This window comes from Anas platyrhynchos, chromosome 4 (assembly GCF_047663525.1).
Source record: "Anas platyrhynchos isolate ZD024472 breed Pekin duck chromosome 4, IASCAAS_PekinDuck_T2T, whole genome shotgun sequence".
Classification (NCBI taxonomy): Eukaryota; Metazoa; Chordata; class Aves; order Anseriformes; family Anatidae; genus Anas; species Anas platyrhynchos.
Window position 1 is genome coordinate 18,402,082 of NC_092590.1, and position 19,465 is coordinate 18,421,546.

Sequence of the window (19,465 nt, forward strand, 5' to 3'; positions counted from 1 at the left end):
ACCAAATGACTACCAAGCTGTACTTGGCACTGCTCAACACATGCATGCAGGTAGGTTTTAGACCACTCTCCAATAGAAGAGCCTCGATTTTCATAGCTGCTAAGACTGTGTACCGAGGTCTTGAGTGGGGGGCCACTGACTTTGTTTCAGGCCACTGACTCCGGGACAACAACTTCTAACATTCTTCCTCTGAATTTTACAGGCACAGTGCACTGCATTATTTGGAGACCTAGAGTCTTATATATACTGATGAACCGCTTCATGCAAGTCTATCAGAGAGACACTTCCCTTCCCTTCCATACAAGGGTAAATTTTGTGGTTATGCAGAGAAGTTAAATGTTGGCCTTTTCAGTAGGGACACAACTAGCATCCAGTTTGGTGAGCTTCAACATCATCCCCGACAAACTCAAGGCAAGGACAGGCAGAGAGGAAAAAATATCCATTTCTCTGAGGGAAAATCCAACTCCAGAAGTGTCATCATCGTCATGACACCAACTGTGAAGACTGAGCACAGATCAGTAACAAAAACAAGATAAATAGCAGCGACATTCCAGGCAGAGGTCTGCCTAAACCACCTAAACCTCCATGGCAAGTGTCAGGCCGCTCAGGGGAAGTCCTCCTAACTGCCCGACTCTGCAGTAGTGAATCATGAGATAAGAAAACAGCCCCACTGCAAACAAACCTTGATTCCAAGGCTGCAGTTATAACTAACCAGTGAGAGGGCACAGCACATTTTATGAGGCAGACTGAAGCCAGAGCTGGGTGGAGGTGGAGGCCAAGCAGCTGCCAGCAGGGCACCAGGATGCAATGCAAACCACAGGGAACTCACTAGTGGGAGCTGCATTTACACAAAGGCCTCCTGACATCTCAGCTGTTCTTAAACCATTTTCTCCATTTCTTCTATAACCACAGCCAATTTATCACTACCTTATGTGAAATCAGTTTATCATCATTTCCATTTTGACTGCAGCTTTTCCTCACCGAGCGTGCAGTAGGTGAGTGTCAGCACCTTCTCACACAACCCCAGCACCTTTAAAGCTAAGGCTGATTCCTGCCAACAGATCTGAAAAGCATCTGCAATGACCAGAACAATACCTCAGACAACAATGGGTAAAACAGATACAGGCTGGAAAGTGCCAGTAGGAAACATGCTCATGGGTTTGCTGGCATCGAGCTTACAAGTGACCAAGCAGTGTTACTACCTCAATGAGAGTGAAGTTCTGAACAAACCACTTCACCGGTGACTTACATTTCACAGACCCTGCAGCACTTAAATGATCAACTTAACTAATCCACACACACAAAAATAGCTCCCAACTTTTCCATAGGGATTTACCATACTGTCAGAAAGTCTGCAGTGAAGTCACAGCACGTTTCAGCATCCTGTAAAGTGTCCTGACAAAGTCTAAACTGGAATCTTTCAGCCAGACACTGTACAGTTGAGAAGATCCAAACCACCCACCCCATTTTTGCTAACTGTGTGGGGCAGCATTCAGGTCCCAATCTGTGCCTGCTGGTCCCAAGCCATGTCATCTGCTGTATGGAAAGAGAGAAAAAAAGCAGTCCCTAAGTCCTCATCATTAAGCTTTTGCACAAGCACAGCCTGAATCAGTTTTATCAAAACAAAATACAGCCTCCTCTACCTCTACAGTTAAATTAAAGGCACCAAAGCAAATTAATGAAGTACGGTGTGTACTTGGATTTTACATGATTATTTTTTTAATTGTACTTGTTTCAGAAACAATTAAAAACTAATTGCTATGAAACAGATTATTTCTGAAAACAGAGAAGGTCTGCCTACAGTCAGTGATCAAAAAACAAGGGATGGGACAGAACATGAAAAATAAGCAAATAGGCAAACATAACTTATGTCTCCTACCTTCTGCTTGCTGTTAATAAACGTAAAGATTTTCACAGGAATCTTTGCCTTTTTAACCTCTCTCCTCATTGATCCAACCATCAAGAAATAATCTTAGGCTTAAAGCATAACACAGCTTTCTACCAGCAAAGTGTAATGACACTACAGGGTCAAGAATAGAAAGAACGGAGGAGGAAAGTGTGGGAGCAGTCAGCTAAAATGGCAAAGGATGTTACTGCAAGTTGCTGCAAAGACCCTGGTTTAAATCCCATAACGTTAACAGGACCCACAGCAAAGTTTTCACTGTAGCAGAACCTCTTCCTGAAGTTAGTTTTTTCTAACATGTACTCTCCACACTTTTACTTCGCAAATCAATCGAAATGCAGGACAAAACACCTGACGCAAGTGCTGGTCCCCTTCTAAGGGACACAGCCAGAGCCACCCTGACCTTCCAGTAACAGAGCTGTCAGACCCGAAACCAAGCATCCTCCACCCCACCGCGGAGTCAGGGCAGCAGCAAGCCCGAGGGAAGTTACACTTACAGAGCCAAGAATACCTTATCTCAAAGGATAAGGTGGAGCTTTACTTTTCCCCTGTTGCAAAATTGGTTATTAAGTAATCTGTTTATGTCACACATACCAGCACTCCTAACAGTGGCATTACAGCACTATGTCATTACCTTCAAGGAAAGGAACGTGCAGTGCTCTAAATGAATGGGAATGGCTTTCTTACACAGGAGGTTCAGCTTAGGGCAGTGCCTGTTCTTGATTTCCCCCATGAAAGCCTACGCTTTCTCACTTACTTTCCTTCTACACTCTGAACTGGACCTAGGGAGCTCCCTTCTCTCACTGAGTCATGTTTCAGGGCACTTCTGCTCCACGTCAGAGAGAGGGAAGAAAAGCAGCTCTTTGTAGCTAAAATGCAGCCAGCTCTTTGTAGCTAAAATGCAGCGAATTTCTTAACTAAGCCGTCTCACTGAAAAACAGGGGTACCTGCAAATTAATCATTTTTGAATGTCAACAGCTGATATCGCTAATAAAATAGCAATGACATGCAGTCTAGGATTAGACTGAGGTGCCACCTTAGAGAAGCATTAAATCATTTCTGGAGCTAGGCCAAAGGGACATACTTTTGCAATGTATATAGGGTTTCTATTAATGTTATATTTACTCAGCAAGGGCATGACCGACAATTGCTTCAAGCTGAAAATGTCTCAACATCCTACTGACCAGAAATGCCCCATTCTCCCCCTCCTTAACCAAGTCCTTCCCTCTCCCCCACACAACTGCATAACCAGATCAGTGAGCAACATGCTAATCCAGAGCTGCTATCTCCATCACAAGCAGGGCCACCAGCTAGTAAAAATTTAAAAAATAAAAATAAATAAAAATAAAAAAATAAAATACTGACTTCAAAAGTTGCATTCTGGAGAGTTAATATGCAAGAGATGGATGCTCAGAATGATAATTTTCAAATATTGTCTTCATTTGTTTTAAATCAAACAGACTGAAAAGCAACAAAACCAGCCTGCTTTCTAAGCGTATCATAATGCCTCACCTCCCTGCTCAGTTGTTTTCCTACAGGTTTGGTGAAATTAATAGCTTTAGGCAACCTTCCTAAGGAATTTGATCAAAATTGACTACTTGGTGAAAAAATAAATAATTGGTAGAGGAATGAATAGGAAAGAGGCAAACAACTTTGTTATGTTTCACCTCCACGAAGTCAGGTGAAAAACAAAAACTATCAGTAAAAAACTAAAATACATCTGGAGATGACAATTCTGCTTGTCAGTTACTTTCTTCTACAGAGATTGCCACCAGCGTAAGCTACTCAGAAAAGTGAGTTATAACAATACCACAGAACTGGCTGATGTAATGGAGAGGGTTTTGAAGCTAACACCTCCTGGTCTCTAGACAAACTCCTCTTTGAAACTGTGCCACTCAACCTCTAATGCAGAAATCTAGCAAAGAGACTTAAAACCGTCTGCACCAAGTGTCAGCCAAGAGCCTTCAACCTGGCATTTTAACCCTTCCAATGGATATATGCAAACTGTACATGGGGTTCATGTATGCATATTAGGTGCACGCAGACATTACTGACATACAGGACATACAGCTGTGTCCATAAAGAGTTAGGAATAATTAGGGACACACACCTTCTGTATTGAGGCAGATAAGTTCCCTTCAAAGTGCCGAAGCCTTTACTGATTCTTTGCACTCTGGAAATGCCTCAAATTTGCAAGGCAAGCTCTGAATGTAAGGCTGTCCCCATGCAGAAGCGCAGAGTGGCCGAGCAGCAACTTGCCAGTCGAATTTTACATGCACTCCTCTGCAGCGAGACACTGACAGATGCTACAGGGTCAGCACTGGCTCTGCCACAGCCGGCGACTCCTTTTGTGATTTAGCTAGGTCATTCACAGGAGCCTGGCGAGAATCAAGGCACTGCCCTCTGCACGAACAAGGGAATTAGCTGGTTACACAGCTCCAAGTCTCTGGAGATTCAGACAAGCAGCTACAGTTCTCAGAGGCCTGTTGTGTGCAAACAGAAACACTGCATATTTTTTCACCTCTTCTTCCTCTTACCCCAGTGAGATGAACAGCAAGTGGTCTGCTAGCCCAAGTAAATCAAACGAGGATATCTGCATTGCAACATGGAGATAAATACTTAAAACATTAACCTAACCTTTTTCACTGCACCTTCAGACAGTTAAAACAGTCACTCCCACACTGCTCTTCACAAACAACAATCTGTATTATATTCTTGGAGCATCGCATATGGGTGATACATACCACAAGAGCACGTGGCAACATTTAAGGCAGTAAATTACAAGAAATATTTCCCCTCCCTCCCCACTCAAATGTTTCTGCTGTGCCAAAGCATTAATTATTCCATGAGCAGAAGGCAATACAAAAACCCTGTCATTCCATCCCTGCAGACAGCAAATGGCCTCATTAAACCCAACATGATGATTTATTGCTACTGAGCACAGATCACTTCATACAAGAGGAGAAGAAAACAGAAGTGTTTACATGGATATGTCTGCTCTGACTTCCGGAAAATGTTCTTATCGATCATTTTTGCAGATTATTTTCTTCCATACTGTTTGATCCTTTGGTGTCCACCACTGTGACAGTGACACAGCTGTAACCCTATACTTTTCAAAATATTTTAAACTGAAAGCCACAGGTATTTGTTTACAAATAAAATAGAATAAAACTATACACCCAAGTCAAAAGGGAAAGGACAATATCGTGAGGCGAAATGCTGGCCCTGTTTCCCTTCTAGCTAGAATATATACCCTATTGTCTTTTCCTCCTCCTCCATTAGTTTATCAAACACAATGTCAACTGATCCTCATAAAACAAGAAAAACAGAATTTGCTGCAAATATTTCATTCTTATCAGCTTTAAGAATTTTCCACAACCAACCCTAAAAACATGAACTCCTGTGAACTCCCTTCTCCTTTCAGATTTCACAATATTTTTATTCAGAGAGAAAATAAAAACACTTTCAAAGAAGTCTACTCTTTTCCTAAAAAGCGAGGAAACTTTTTGCTGCCTTAAAAAAAGTTATTCTCCCAAGGGTAAAACCTTATTTTTCTACCTCCTAAGCTAAAAAAATAACCCAGGAAAACATCCACTTGCTGCCTTATGCCCACCCCCAACACTCGGTACAAATTCTGCCGGTCTTTCCAGTTTGGTTCACCATCTGCGACACCTGCCACCGTATTCCAGCACTCCAAGGTGCAGTGGTAATATGCAAGTGTTGCTGGAAGGCTCATACGGGAAAGAAAAACAAAAAGCCCCAATGTGTCACAGTCCCTGTGCAAGAAACAGTGAACACGATTCTGTGGGAGGTGGAAACGTGCCAGGAGCACACAATAACGTTCACTCTCGAACTGAAAAAGAGCATGTCTTTCAATTTTAAAGTCAGTTTCAGTCTGGTTAAGCTTATCAGTGTTTCAGTCAATTTTAGGATTAATTACTCAGCCGAAACAACGGTGCCCTTTTTCTCTGCTATCCGACTGGCAATTTTATATACAAATACGAACTGTGAAGATACCCTTTCTCCCCAGCAGTCCACGGTCTCTTACCTTCCACTTCTTCTTCATCACATACATGTTTAAGGAAGGAAGCCCCTCTATCCAGTACTGCCTCGTCCTCCATCCTATAGTAATAGAAAAGAAAAAAGGAATGCTCAGACTTCTCCTGGAGCGAGCTATTTGAACCAGCCCAGGTCCTGGGCAGGTTAACTTGCAAGCTGTTGTTCATGTTATTGTGGGCACTGCCGTTCTCCTTCCAGTGCCTGCTGTTCCTTCATAGAGCTCCTTTCAAATGGCGTTTGGTATAAGCTGGCCTCACGTCGTTCGAATTCTAACCTTGAGAGGACATCAGTGCTGACAGGTGTGAGAAAGGTAATCCCGGCTAGAAGTCTTTGTTGTTTTGCTTTTTTTTTTTCTTGTTCCTTTTTCCCGTTTCTTTCTTTTTTTCCTCCTTTTTTCTTTTTTTCTAACAAGGACATACACACACAGGCAAGTTTGGGACTGTCTATGTGAAAGCCAAGAGTTTGTGGAATTCCTGTTTCCCTTTAAAGTTCTTCTAAAAGATGTTGGCTGCAGAGCCACACATACAAGCAAGCACACATGCTGTACACAGACACACACACGCGTTCACATGCACAGTGGGAGACTCGGCTTCAGCCAGCCTCTTAATACCAGCAAAGCACACTTGTCTGTCGAGAGGCAAGCTTTGTGTCACATGTTGGCCTTACAGAAATCTGACATACGAGGATTATCCAGAGACCAAGCTACAGTAAGTCAGGCCATCACAGCAGTCATGTATGTGTGCCACCCATTCATTCATCCATCTGGGAACTGATTTTAGTTGTAGCTTTCTTTCCCCTCCCTTTCTCTCTCCACCACTTATCAGCTCCTCTGTACAGAGGAGGCTCCAAATTCTACACCTCTGCCATCAAGTCCTCCTGTGACACTGCCCAGAACTTGCCCTGCTCTATTTCATGCACAAAATAAAGACCCTGCATGCTTTCCAAGGGCTCATTCCACAAGCTCACTTTTGTCCAGCAAATATAAAAATGGCAAAATAACAAAGAAAACATTTCTAGTTATATTAAATAATCTACTTACATATTGCTTGGAGGCTAAGCATATATTTGCTGCTCATTGTTAGACAATGAGCTGCGTAAGCTTAATAGCAGTGTAATTCTCAATAGAACTGCAGGCTCCGTTTGTAACCTCTTTTCCTACCAAAGGGAAGAAACTGGCATGTCTGAGTAACAACTGAAAAACAAAACCTTTTCCTTTTATTCTCTAGATGGAATAGCCTCATACAGAAAGAAACAGACCCTTCAACCTTCTTCACATCTATATTACTTCCACTTAGGATTCCACGAGATGCTCCAAGTGCAGTAGCAGCAAATGCTTAAAAGGGATTTTTAGAGGCGCATTCAAATTCAGGACAGTATAAAACCCAATCAGGTAAATACGAAGCAATGAACACATCCGGGGATATCTACCTTGCAACTGCATGTCAATGCCTACCTGAACAAAGAAGCGTTCAGTCACAAAAGCAGCAGAGCCTTCCTTTTCTAAAAGCAGTCCTCAGGCAGCAGTTCTCCCACCTATGACACCCTGTGCCCAGCTCAAGCACCTTGACCCACACAGCCCATCAGTCTCCTCTTTGGCTTGTAGTCTGCAGCTCAGCTCACGTGAACGACTCCCAGATATTTTGCAGGTGAGGAAGAAGCAAAAAAGCTCAGATTGAAAACCAGTGACCACGCGTATGGAAATACACGTTTCATCTGGATTACGAGATGGCAGCAATACTACAGCACCGTACTTGGAAATAAACACGAATCTCAGCTCCTGACTAAGTTCAGATCCAACCAAGAAGTTTGAAGCAAGGCCCGCCTCTCCTTCGCTGGATTTTTCTTCCTGCACTGTATGTAAGAGAGACGGAAGACTGGAAGAGCAAATTCCTCTGACTTGAGAAAGGCACCATTTCACAAGCAGCTGCTGCCCTGCGTAGCGGGGTAGGACATGCTTCTTCCAAAAACAAAACACACCAAGCCAGCACACACGTGCACACACACAGAAGCCTTCTTGAAAGCTCAAGTTCTTCATTAAATTATTCAACGCTGTTCATGCCGCTCTTGCCTGCATGCAACAGTTGTGTAGGCACACCCCAATTATGTTTTTTTCCCTGAGCAGCACAGTAGCTACTTGCTATAAACACAACTGAAAACATCTGGAACAGATGGGCCTGGGCTTCCAGACCAAACACAAACCACACGTGCTTTATTACTCCACAAAGTCCTTCGTTTCACTCCCAGTGTGCTGGCATTCGCCTCCGCTCCCTGTGCACCAACACAGCCAGGCCGTTCAGCACGCGTGTATGCGTGCAACTGCACCTGCACATCCCGCAGCCCCAGCCCAAACGCCCATTTCCAGCTTGTTTTTTGTCCTCCAAATTTGGCAGTGCACAGTGCAGAAGTGCACAGCAGCTGCAAATGAACAGTCACATCACATTGGGAGAGAGGGAGAAGAGGGCAAAGGGAGGAGAGGAGCAAATTTTAGTGCACAGTGCTGAGGATTCACCAGGTGCTAGTAAAATGTCTGCTCAGATCAGCTCGAGTAGCAGGCAGATGGGGTCCTGCTGGTGCCCTGTGAAGCCCCCCACGCCACCCCCAGCCCTGACAAAACACTGTCCCCCACTGCCAGCACCTCTCCTCCCCTGGGGCAGTTCATCACATTTAAGGGCCACACTTTCTAGCTTGCTCAGAAACTGCTGACGACACATCGCAAGCCTGATGCTTTCCCTGAAACGTGCCCAGGGCAGATCCGAAGGAGCTAGGGGGTTTAAAGGGCCAGGAATAGAGCCTGGGCAGCCTTGGCGCAGCGCCCCGACTCTAATCCGCAGGAGTTTAGTGATTAGACCCCGAAGCGCCACCTCCCTTGACTTGGTCTTTTCTGCCCTTCTCAGATTACTGCAGGATTTCTTCAGGCCAAAACCTAGCGAGAACCATCCTTTACGAACTTGCACAGGGGGAATATTTCAACCCCTTGGAATTTTTCAAATAACATTAAATGAGAGTTGCGGGGAAAAAAAAAAGTTACATGAAAGAGCAGAAAATCTTCAGTGGCAGAGTTCCAGCAGTGCAGCACTGCAGCAAGAAATGGCATTTTCACTACCCCAGGGAAGAGCAAGGGATACACCGGATACAAGTGTGAAAGGGCAGAAATGTTTTTAGGGCCTCTGAACAGAAATGTGCCTTACTTTGAAGCTTGGTTTACTAGCTCCTTTGAGTAAGGTAAAAGGATGGGACATCTAAACACTTTTTTATCTAGTCTGACATCCTCATTATTGTTATCGCAGCGCTTTGGAAACAAACCCCCAAAATAATTAAAAATAATGGCTTTCTATTTTCAGGGCCTAGATCTGAGCAAGTCATGCACTCCAACACAATATGCTTTAGTAAAAAAAATACAAACTGCTCAAGTAATTGGCCTCTCTGGGTACATAATTAGATCAATACCCAACGTTTCTTGAAACGACATTGTACATCAATAGGATTTAGAAAACGGTCTCACATAGCCAACCCAACACAGCATGCAATTCACACCTAAATTTGCAGGTCACTCAACTACAGCTCCCAGAAACAGCCTGCCTGACAAAGAAGAATGAACAAGACCAATTTAATACCTCAAAAGAGTTCCAGAATTTGGGATCTAGGGAGAAGTCAGTACAGATGGGCAAAAGTGAAGGGATTTAAGTAGCACAGAGCAGAAAGGAAGATGAAAAGCCTATTTGCCAGCTATTCCACAATGAGCAGAGCACTCCCTAAGAAACGAGCACCTAAGTTTGCCTCTCATATGTGCTCATGTGTGTGATCCAGGACCACTTTTGAGGTGAAAACTTCTCAAATGCTCCGTGTTAGCAGAGCAAACCTGACTTGGCTTCCAAAGGAAACAACTGTGGCTCACAACCAAATTACTTAAGTTTACTGTTTTCTTTTTAACCTACCACAAAACTCCTCGATTCCTTCCCCTTGGCTATGCTTATCTTGCAGCCTCTGTTTTTGTCATCACATTATAAATCTTTCCTGCAGGTCCCCTTGTTATAGCACCAAACACTTGCAACATCTTCAAAGCGGTGTAAGGTAGCAAGTAACCTTAGCTTTATTGTCCCCAGCCATTACTGAGATGAGATAACTCAGGCCTTATTTGCATAGACGTAGCAAGGCTCTGGGTTTATTTTGAGATCGTTATGTGAAAGCCACCAGCCTTGCGAGGAAAAATAATGCCATGACTCTGCTTTGTGCTCTTCCCACTGCTTCTCATGTTTTAGGTGTACCTAATAGAAGTCACTGCTGAGTCTACAGCACTAGAAGCAGTCTCTAAACAAACAAAAATAAGGAGAAAAAAAGAAAAAAAAAAAAAACACACAACCTACAGATGGTCTGATTAAAGTTTGTTTCTGCACAAAAACCTGCATTTGGAAGCCTATGAAAACTTCCTCACAGCACTTGGAAATGTTCAGGGTGCAGAAGGGTCCTCTCTTACCAACACGAGAGCCTTCAGTGGGACGGCAGAGCCTTCTGCACCAGCGAGCTGCAGAAAAACCGCTTTTCTCCCCCAAACGCCGCCGAGCTAAGCAGATGGAGTGCTGCCACCTTTCGGCCACGCGGTCTTCGCACAGCAGCAGGGACCAAGCCAAGCTCCTGCGAGCTTGAACAAGCTGTAGGGACAGAGACCATCGGCACCTTCCCGCTGTCATCATCACTCGCACTTTTTATAACTTCACGATTTATGACATGGGAAGAGTAAATGTCACGTTTGGCTGAAAGAAAGCAGCACGGCTGATGTGGCAACGCTAGCTGTTGTGCAGAGATAATAACTCGCCCAAGTGAATAATACGTAACAAAGCCAGAGAGTAAGAAATGAGAGTTATTACTTGCTGATAAGTTTTTACGATCTGGTCCGTTTCAAACACGTTTTGCAATCAGGAAGAAACCAGAGCAAACTCTGGACTGCTTAAAGGAAAAAGCGAGCCAGCTCTGTAACTGGAACGGATAGCAAAACACATAACCCATGTGAAAGGCACATTTAAAGAGCAATCCTTTTGCAATAAGCCAGGGTACAGAGCACGTAAAGGGCTTCAGGGAGAAGAGAGGCTTGTTACCGTCGGGTCACACAGCCATAGCGTTGGCTGTCCAAACCAGAAGCCCTGATGGCAGGGCTCTGATGGGGCTCAGAGCAGCCCTGCTGATGGAAACACGCCTCCCCAGCACTGCAGCTCTTGCTCCTCATTGCAGCTCGCATGCAGGTGTGTAGAAGCTGTGGACATTCATGGGCAAGGCAAGTGAAATGGGATTTCACGAGCACACACAATCAAACAGCGCCTGGCACCTGCCATTATTTATCCACCAGGTTTTTCTTCCCCAGAAAATTGCCATCCGTACAATGATGCGGGAGTACTGGGGATGGGGAACACCGGGCAAGAAAAAAAAAAAAAGACAAAAACAAGTAAAGTACCAGGCATTGCTTGCTAAGCTGTTAGGCAGGTCTCACAGTTCTGCAAGGATTACACTCAAATCTCCACATACACAACTATCTCCACACCCCTTTTAATTCCCAAACACAGAAGGGAGATTCTGTCCATCACAGAGCCCTTTTTTCCTCTTAGGAGCGAAAAGAAGCCAGGTTTCAGCTGAGGAGCCTCAGTATCTCCCAGCAGAAGAGACACCTGCCATTGACAGCTTGATCTGTTTGGACACTCCAAGAGCCACTACAGAGCACTCCTCTAGCTCTGTGATTCCTCGGCGTTGCTAGGAGCAGTCAGAGAGCCACAGGCACATACCCATAGGCTGCACTTTTGCTACTAGAGATCACGACCAGAGCGCCTGGAGAGAAACATGATGTGGCTCATGAGAAAAAGCCACGGATCCAGCCACAGCACCACTCTGCACTGCTCATGATGAGGTTTAAAAGGCCTGCTCATGACAACCAAGCTGGCATTCAGCCCAAAAGAGGCAGGCCTGCCACCACCAAAACTACTTTGGATGAACAGCATCAGTAAACCTTCAGCAGCAAGTGGAACAACACCGGTGTCAACCAGACCTGGAGGCTCACACACACAGGACCTGGATCTAGGTGGAGAAAAGCCACCAACAGCTTCCCTGCTGTCAGTGCCAACTGGTGCCTTCACCAAGCAGCTGCAGGTGGATGCCGAGGGTGTATGCTTACACCTATCTTGAAGATAATGAGTCAAAAAGTTAAACAAGCTTCTTCTATCAAGAGACCGAGGAGACTGAGATGTTATTTACCTTCTCTGCAACCTGTGAAGCATTCAGCTACTGTGACGGCAGTGGTTAAGTAAACAGGAAACCACGAAGGAGACTTGGTCCCAATTGATTCCCCTACAGCCCATAAGCAAATGTTTGAGTTAACAGATCTAATATGATCAATTCATCTTCAGGTGCTACACTGTTGTTTGTTTGTTTTTTCCTCAAATACCTGCATCTGTGCTCTAGTGCACAGAAAAATGAGCTTCTGACTATACTCAGCACGGTCTGGTTGATGCACTCACAGAACAGATTGCCATATTTATCTTGGATGCATTTCCCCTTGTCAGTTTGAAACCAGCACTTATTTACATGTTCTCTCAGCAAAAGGTTGCACTCACCATGAGGACAAAACCCTCCTCCTCCTTCTGCACAAAGAACTTGCACTAAAGTATTTTTAAAGCCAAACTCAAAGCCAGCTTCTTTTAAAATAAGAACGTTCCACCAGTGAACAAATGCCCAAAGTGACTGCTTTACACAGTGCCATCAGATGCAGAAGGACTGATCTCATCTCCTCCCTCTCCAGCAGACTTGTCTGAATTCCCCTTCTCCAGAGCACTGCCAATCTCTGAGTAATCAGGAGATAAAAACACCAGCACTATAGGTGCTGCAAGACTAAAATCTGTGAACACATAGGTGCTAAAGCACACGTTTTTTCTAAAAGTGTGCGACACGTAGGAAAAGACTGGAACATACAACCTCAAAGGAGCACAGACTGTTCATTTAGTTTTGGCCGTGCTTTACTGCTTGCAGTATTGCCACCAGTTTCCTAGTTTCAATGACTGGCTGCATGCATTAGACCACGATGCAGGTGACGTGCTTTCTTGTTACTTGTGCATGCTTGTGTAGGGAAAGAAGGAAGAAGCAAAGAGCAAGACAGCTTTGCAATTTTATCATCTTACAACTGCATAATCTAGTTACTTGTCTTTTCAAAGGTTCTCTGCTGCTCGCTAACATCTCTCAATCACGACAGTGACATAAGCCTTTCATTTATTGACACCGACATGCACTTGTTAAAGGGGCTTTGGAAAAAGGAGAAACAAACACAGGGTAAGCATGGTGCTCAACAGCCAATGTAAATCACTGAGGTCATGCTCCTTGCCTCCCCTTCGCTCCAAGTCCTTCCTTGGAAGTCCAATGATACTCTTGAGAACATCACTTAATGAGACACATTCTCTCAGTGCTTCTTCATCCCTCCAAAAACTTGTTATTCAGAGGCTGCCGCCCCAGCAGTGCTCCAGGGGTGTGTTCTGCAGCAGCCATTCACCTTTACACTGCTGCCTGTTCATTCTGTTCAAATATTTTCCCTGTCCACTTACACTGTGCTGCCAGCTGGCTGTGAGGACCTAACAAAAAACACCAGCAAGGCTACTGAACATCTTCAAACATGCGGCATCAAGTAGAATACAGCACCCCTGTACAGGTTATTTATCAGAAATTTCTCAGTCACATTGATTCCACCCAGGAAAATGCAGCCCATTTGTTCAGCATCCCTGTTCCATGCTATTTAGATTACTCAGTGATTTTAGTATTAATGAGACATTTTTGAAAATTGGGGTGGGGGAGATATTATTTGTTTGTTCTTTTAAATGTCCAAGTAAGTCCCTTCATTGTTACATGAAATATTTCACTCTCTAGAGGTGTTTTCAGGGATTGAAATTGAGATTTCAAATAGACCACTAGCCTCTTCTTTAAGTATAAATCCTGACATATCTAGACACGAGTGATTTGGAACAGAGTAATGTAAAATAATGCAATTATAAATTACAGAATTTGTCATGATTTTTAATTGATATCATCTCATTGGGATATCATCCCAAACTCTTAAGTCAACAAAGTCAGTAAACAACTGCATTTCTCCAGTTGCTTTATTCTGATCAGTTGTACTCCTACAGCTTTTGTTTTGTTGTTGAGGTGGGGTTTTTTATTATTATTTGGTTGCATTTTTTGCTTTCAGTTTTGTTTTTTATATCCAGAGTGAAGTTCTGCTGCTTTTAGTCTGAGAAGGAATAAACTCTGTGGTAATTCTGAAACAGGCAAGATTTCTTAGGATGTTAAAGGGGAACCATGGCTGGGCCTCTGTTTGCTGAAATCCTTCAGCATATTTAAATCTACCCAAGTCCCATTACAGGCTTTAAATACAAGTTTCAGTTCTTGTTTTTAAAAACTCTCACGACTGAGACATGAGGAATTCTAAAGGTCTATCTCAACTTACAAGTAAAGCCTATGAGAGCAGGGTAAGAATTGTCTAAATTTACTTTGACAAAATAAATGGTATCCTTTGGATTTCAACTTAAATCTGTCAACTGCAGAAAACTCTTCAATTTGTGTACATCACAAAAATGAAATAACTACCAGAAAAAAATAGTAATATTTATGAGTGAGCAAAATTGAATCTTTTTATTTCGGGTTTATGAAGAACTCTCATAACGTTAGTGAGAGAAGAGCCTTCTTCTGCACAGACAAGAAAGTAATGTTATCAAAATACAGGGAAATACAATGGGGGGGGGGAGGATTGGCACTGGATCCTAGGGTAGGTGCAGCAGCTGAAGTCATTGTTTTACTATGTTTAGATTGCTTACAGTAAAATGACACAACTCCAAAAACTAAACAAGTCAGCTGCCTGTTTGTTTTCCTTTCCTTCTCTTAAAGAAACTCATGGATTGGTAACTTGAAACGAAGCCAACAAGAAGCCCACATTTCATCCAACTTTACCTGAGGTGCTACCAGTTAAAAGCATTCCCTCTGGCTGACCAGGGCAGCCTCTTGGAGCTGAGGTGCTGGTTCCTGTCGTCTTCCACGTACACCTGCTATATGGAACATAGCCAGAGCCAGGAGAGGGTAATGAAATGCTGTGAGAAGAATTCAAGACTGTGCTTACATAGGAGCTTTATGGGATGTCCCTTTCAACAGGAAGCAGTGATTTCTGACTACAAATATTATGAATGTATCTGCGTGAAGCTAATGTAAACCAGGCACTTTTGTTGCTTGACTTTCTGTGAAGCGTGAAATATAAAACAAAAAAGGTTTCTCTGGAGACAGAATGGTGTCAGTTTTTAAAGCCACAAGCTGCAACAGATTTCACATAAAAATTACTTCAAGACAGCCTGCAGGATCTGATTGTTTTTTTCTGCCACTTATTACTGTGACAATGCCATGTCCTGCAAGAGATTTCTTACCGTTTTTTGCCTTATAGGCATCTTATTTGACTATGCTTTGCATGCCTAATTGGCTTCCCATAATTTTTGTTTGCTCCATGTAAAGAAAATTAGGCAGTGTGTACAAGTTCATAACATAGTACACGACTTGAGGTTCAGTAACCCTTACACAAAAGTGCGCCAGTGGGCTGATTTACAAGAGCATTTTCATGTGCTCTTCAACCAAACCAGGATGTATTGAAAACCAACCCTGTTTTATAGAGTAGTTGCTCTTTGTACAAGCCTCATGTAAGAGCTCTTTTAAAGAAGTGCATCATGTCATAAGACTGGGTATGGTGGACTAGGAACTGCCTGAAACATCATAAGCATGTACTTTACATCAGCTCAGCAAAGAAGTTTAAACTGAGTGCAGACTTTAAAAGTGCAAATAAAACAGGGCACCTGTATACACCTCTATATAAATAGACACGGATATATAAACCTAGACAAGGAAACAGCAACTGTGGAAAATCTTTCCAGCATCTGCTGAATACACCTACACAGAGAGAGTCAAAATCAACGTTTGGATAGCATGGATTTAATACAGGGTTTTCTGCCCATAGGCAAGGACATTGAAGTAGGTCTCTCGGTCTTGCCAGACTGCCTTTTGAAAGAAAAACATTATCTGAAATGGGAGTTCCTCAGTTTACGTCCATTTCCCATTCAGCGAAAGAACAGGCAGTGTGTACAATGTGGGGTGGAGCAGCACACCAAGTGGCACCATTAACCCAGATCTGGTTTTCTCCAGGGAAAACAATCAAGTGCTTTCACTCGCGGCTTCCCAGCAAGCAGCTCCTGCGCTGGTCCTCCCGTGTGACTATTTGGGAGGAAAGTCTCATCTCCATAGCAAGAACCCCACTATATGCATGAAACCAGCTTAAATCTTAATTTCACTTCTGCAATTACAGGTTGGAGCTTTTCCCTTCCTTCAAGCTTCACAGTCGCAAATATATAGCTCCTAGAGCTGTGCGCTTTCCTCCCCATCACCTCCCCAAGCATCTCTGAAGTGCAGAAAAACATCACAAAACTTTGGCCCCGACACTAATACCAGGTCTGAGACAAGCCAGCTTTCTGCTGCGAGGAGGACAGACAATACCTGATCCAGCACAGAACTGCTCTGGCAGAGGCAGCCCCTACCAGGCAGAAAGCCTGGTTGTATTAAATGTTTTGGACACATCCAAAGCAGCCAAGGGAGCTAATGTGCACTCAGCACTTCACATAGTGCAGCTGCAGCATCTCTGATCCAATACTCAGCATGCCGAAGCGATAGGAGGTTTCATGATATGCTGGTCTCAAAAACGTAATCCAGCATAAAGGATATTTTTAACAGGGATGATTACTGAGATCTGCTTCAATAGTCAACCTTACACGCAGGCCACGTGGCACAACTGAGCAGCACAGAACCATATGCCATGGGCAGGAACTTCTTGAACTGCTCATCACTGAAATCCTCCTGCAACGATGGGGAGAAATGGATCTCTGCAACCCGGAACTGGTGACTAGATGAAAGTCTCTGGAAGAATAAGTCATTTCTACAAATTAGGCAACAGTTACTCGACACTGCAGGACGTGATAACATTTGAGATCGCATCAAAAAGATTGTGATCAGAGCACACAGATGTAAGAATAAGACAGACGAGGCAGAGTCACCAGATCTGAGCATCAGCGTGTGCACAACCCAGACAGAGGAAAGAAAACTTCTCCAAAAATATTAGACAAGCAACAAAAACCAGGGGGTTCAGTGATCAAAGCACTCCAAGCCAACCTCACCTTCACTTGGCAATAACTGCTTGTCCACATTTTATAGAGACTTCTCCCTAAGGGAGATGAAATCTTTTCTGAAAGAGGACACTTGCATCATTCCCAGTGCATGCATAAAGAAGCTAATTTAATAACAGTCAATCAAAATTGCTGCAGACCTAATAGCTAGAAATGCAAACAGCCAAATTTCAAGCTAAATGCCGTTATTTGCCTCCACCACCTGCAAGAGAAGAGTAAAATAAAACAAGACACTGTACAAATTTGCTGAAGAAACATTGCCAGAGAGGAGAGCAAAGCAAAAGCAAGTCATTTCATAGCTGTTTGGGAAGCAACTGAAATAAAGAATTTCCTCACTTCCACCAATTTAAGCTCCTGTCAGAACAACAGAAAAAAATAAATCACAGCCCACAGCATCATGAACCCGGGGAGCCATTCTGTCTCTTAACTGCGCCAATTATTTAACAAAATACTGATTATGCCAGCATAAGCCCCAGCCCCCAAAGGATGCAGGTCCTTTATGAATGACACCCACAAGAATCATTCATGGGAAACACGACTGCAAGTGTCAGTCCATTCTGCACCAGCACAGCAGAGTTGTGACTGTTTCAGTGTATTTCTAGGAGTTAGGATCAGACAGAATCACGTGTGTTTGATCCCCTGCTATCACTAAACAGACTTGCACCCACAGGCAGGGAAACCTTTCTGTTGCTCAGCATTTTATATGGTGATATCAGAGGGGCATGTATATGCATGGTTTTTCCAGTGAGATTAGAAAAATATCTGTCATGGAGCACTGACAGCTGGGATAAAACAGTCTGGAGGAACCTCACTGCCATGACTACTAGCCTCACAGAAGAGCTCATCCACACATTCCCTCCCTTGACTGCTCCTGCAAAGAAAGCAAGCAGAGATTTTGTACGCTTCCCGACCAAATTCCCAGCAGGGGACAAGAGTGAGCAAGCCACTGACGTTAAGGCAACACTCCTTGCCCTCCTGTGTGCTCAGCTGATAGAGTTATGAAGAATGATACGCCGTAGTGACCTACTACCTTGACTCTCAAGTGTGGTGCTGGTCAAGAACATACCAAGCCCATAATCTTTAATCTTGGACCTGCAGACTATCAATCAGCCAGAAGTGAGTTTACCCCGACCACACAGGGGCACATGACTGCATTTCTGCTGTATTAGTCAGCAAACAAAGCGATAGGGGATTTTTTTTGCCACCAGGACAGGAGGAACATGACACAGCATAAAAGTAGAGTGGTATAGGCAGACAACACATGATCCTGCATAAAGTTAACCCATTTAAAATGGTAAACTCACTTTACCAGCAAAATGAGTTTGCTGCTGGATTGACGTTTTGCTTCATGGGAGAGTAATATTCTTCATTTGGTTCTAAGTACCCTAAAGCTGGATTTACTGTATCCACCAACCACAGCCAAGAGCACATAACTGAACTGCTGAGCAGGCAACATCCAAGTTTTAACAAGACTGTCCTCTAGATGACATCCATTTAAGGGCAGCCCAAAATAGACTTACTCATGTCAGCTTAAAACAAGACAGAGAACACAACAATAACCCAGAGCTGCAAACTAGTTTCTTGCCAGAAAGCATTCATGGCTACTTCTTATGAACTCCTTTCTAGTGATCATTGCCATGAAGAGCCACTTGTGGAAAGAAACCGGTAGCAGCAGTGTTGCAGGAGGTCCTGGGTCCTCCACAGTAACCCAGAAACTAGTGCGGTGCCTAACAGGCTTGTCTAAGAAGGGCAAGGAGAATTCTGGAAGAGCAGAGAAAACATGATTCTACCACAGCTATTTCTGTCACACATCTTCATCCACTCTAGGAATGGCCTTTGAAAAAATTTATTATTTTTTTTCATGTGAAGCGAACAACAAAAGTTAAGAGCATTTGCATCTTTCTGGGCTAAAGGATGGCCATCCACATTACACAGGCTCTTGTAGCTGTTTCACAGCCTTTCAAGCAGATCTGTCACTAGAGTGAGTTCCTCTCTCTATGTATCAGTGGCTGACACTCTTTCAGACCCCAGAAACATGACAGGGTTCTTAGTCCCTATGTACAGATTTCCCAGACAGGCCTAAAACATTCTACCTGCAGTTCCACGTACTATACTTGCACAAGTCTGACGCACCTGCAAACCTCACTGGTCATCTTTAACTAGAAATCCTCACTTCAAAAGAGGGTGCAGCTGTTCCTAACTCCAGCTAATTTTCAACAGAGTTTGGATGTGAAGCTGCCTTTTGTCCTTCCAGAGATAAGGTCCTCAATAA

General features: G+C 43.6%; 1 protein-coding gene across 8 annotated transcripts in view; it reads right to left on the bottom strand.

Annotated features, from left to right (window-relative positions):
• Window positions 1-19,465, bottom strand: part of SLC4A4 (solute carrier family 4 member 4) — a 235,204-nt gene that overhangs the window by 164,823 nt on the left and 50,916 nt on the right. For all 8 annotated transcript variants that reach the window (XR_011809315.1, XM_072038017.1, XM_038178960.2 and 5 more), the window contains one exon: window positions 5,952-6,025. Coding sequence is in view for 7 of the 8 variants with exons in the window: in XM_072038017.1 (XP_071894118.1) it covers window positions 5,952-6,025 (74 nt within the window). In the remaining variant the exon portion in view is untranslated. The remainder of the gene's footprint in view (window positions 1-5,951; window positions 6,026-19,465) is intronic.